This window comes from Drosophila subobscura, chromosome A (assembly GCF_008121235.1).
Source record: "Drosophila subobscura isolate 14011-0131.10 chromosome A, UCBerk_Dsub_1.0, whole genome shotgun sequence".
In the NCBI taxonomy this organism is placed as follows: domain Eukaryota; kingdom Metazoa; phylum Arthropoda; class Insecta; order Diptera; family Drosophilidae; genus Drosophila; species Drosophila subobscura.
The window spans coordinates 23,280,613-23,281,862 of record NC_048530.1 but is presented as its reverse complement, the minus strand read 5'-3'; the positions used below and the strand labels follow the sequence as shown (position 1 = coordinate 23,281,862).

At 52.2% G+C, this 1,250-nt stretch overlaps 1 protein-coding gene across 1 annotated transcript; it reads left to right on the top strand.

Moving 5' to 3' along the window:
• The first annotated feature begins 349 nt into the window (after positions 1 to 349).
• LOC117893685 (acylphosphatase-1-like) lies at positions 350 to 912 on the top strand. The gene has a single exon (XM_034800377.1). It carries the CDS (start codon positions 424 to 426, stop codon positions 796 to 798), a length of 375 nt encoding a protein of 124 aa, XP_034656268.1. The 5' UTR covers positions 350 to 423; the 3' UTR covers positions 799 to 912.
• The last annotated feature ends 338 nt before the right edge of the window (positions 913 to 1,250 follow it).

Below are 1,250 nucleotides of genomic sequence, written 5' to 3'. Positions count from 1 at the left end.
TTTGTGTCTTTCCGTTGCACACACAAAAAGTTTACCCAGCCTATGGCGATATCTGTGTGTTGTGTGTGGTATAACAATGCTGCCACAGAGAGACTATGCCTGGTGTGTGCCTGGGTGTGGGCAGGAGGGTGGCAGGAGGAGACAGCACGCTCCGAGTGTAAGCCAAATTGATTTGGCACGGAATTGGGCAATGAGCACGGACCGCGCACCGTGCCACCAGGATAGCCCCGAACAGATGGGGGGATTGCCTCAAACGTATTTCTCCTAGAGTCCGACATTAATTGTTCAGTTGGCAGCGCAGTAGGCGCTTCGGCTAGCCCTGCTCTGACATCAATCATTTCGGAGCTTTGCCGTGAGCATCAGACACTGTTCTACTTTTATTCGAAATTCGAAATTGTAAATATTTCTAAATTATTGCTCGAGATGTCCGAAGCTAAGGAGGAGAACAGGGGCGTGGTCATCGTGTCGTGCGACTTTGAGATCAGGGGGAAAATCCCCAAGGAGGCGTTCGAGCTATTTGCTGCCGCACAGGCCCAGATCCTGGGACTACGCGGCTACATTGTGCACGTGTCGGAGAACTGCTTCCGAGGGCAGCTGCAGGGGCCTCAGCTTGTGATTGAGACCTTCAAGCAGGTCATCCTCTCGGTCGCCGAGTATGTGGCCGCCGTCAAGGAGTTTGTCATCAAGAACCTAACGGCCATCCAGGAGTGCTCCTACAAGTCCTTCGAAGTTAGGACCACGTGCCCTGGCGAGTGCCAGCCCCCGCCGTCTGGGCCAAAGCCAAGCACCTCATCTTGAATAGGATCCGCGGCAGGGCTCCGACGAACAGACACTCAACCATTGCCTGCAATAGAACCAATGGAGCAAAGGGCAAGTTGGCCCCAGTAATACTCGAACTGTGTGGAGTATCTGCGTAATCAGGGGACACTTCAGATATGTTTCAGAACCCTCTCAAAAAGCGATCACGCCCTTCAAGCAGACACCCAGGCAGGCAATGAGCTTGCATGCTGGAAGACTCCAGGACAAAATGAGTTTAAACAAATAAATTAAAATTATAAATTTCACGTTGGACAAACAGCCCCGATATCACATGGCTTTTTCTTGGTATTGCGCTAAAGCAGGATGGAAACACTCCCTAGGGGGGGGCTCATTTGGTGGCAGAAGAGACTCACTCGTTTGTGGTGCAACTGCAGCACGGAGCGAGCACTCGTAATCCCCTCGAAATGCGAAGTGCGAGAGCGTGGAAAACC

Excerpts from the sequence above, each read along its gene's own strand:
- LOC117893685 (XM_034800377.1), top strand. The coding sequence starts at position 424 with ATGTCCGAAGCTAAGGAGGAGAACAGGGGCGTGGTCATCGTGTCGTGC.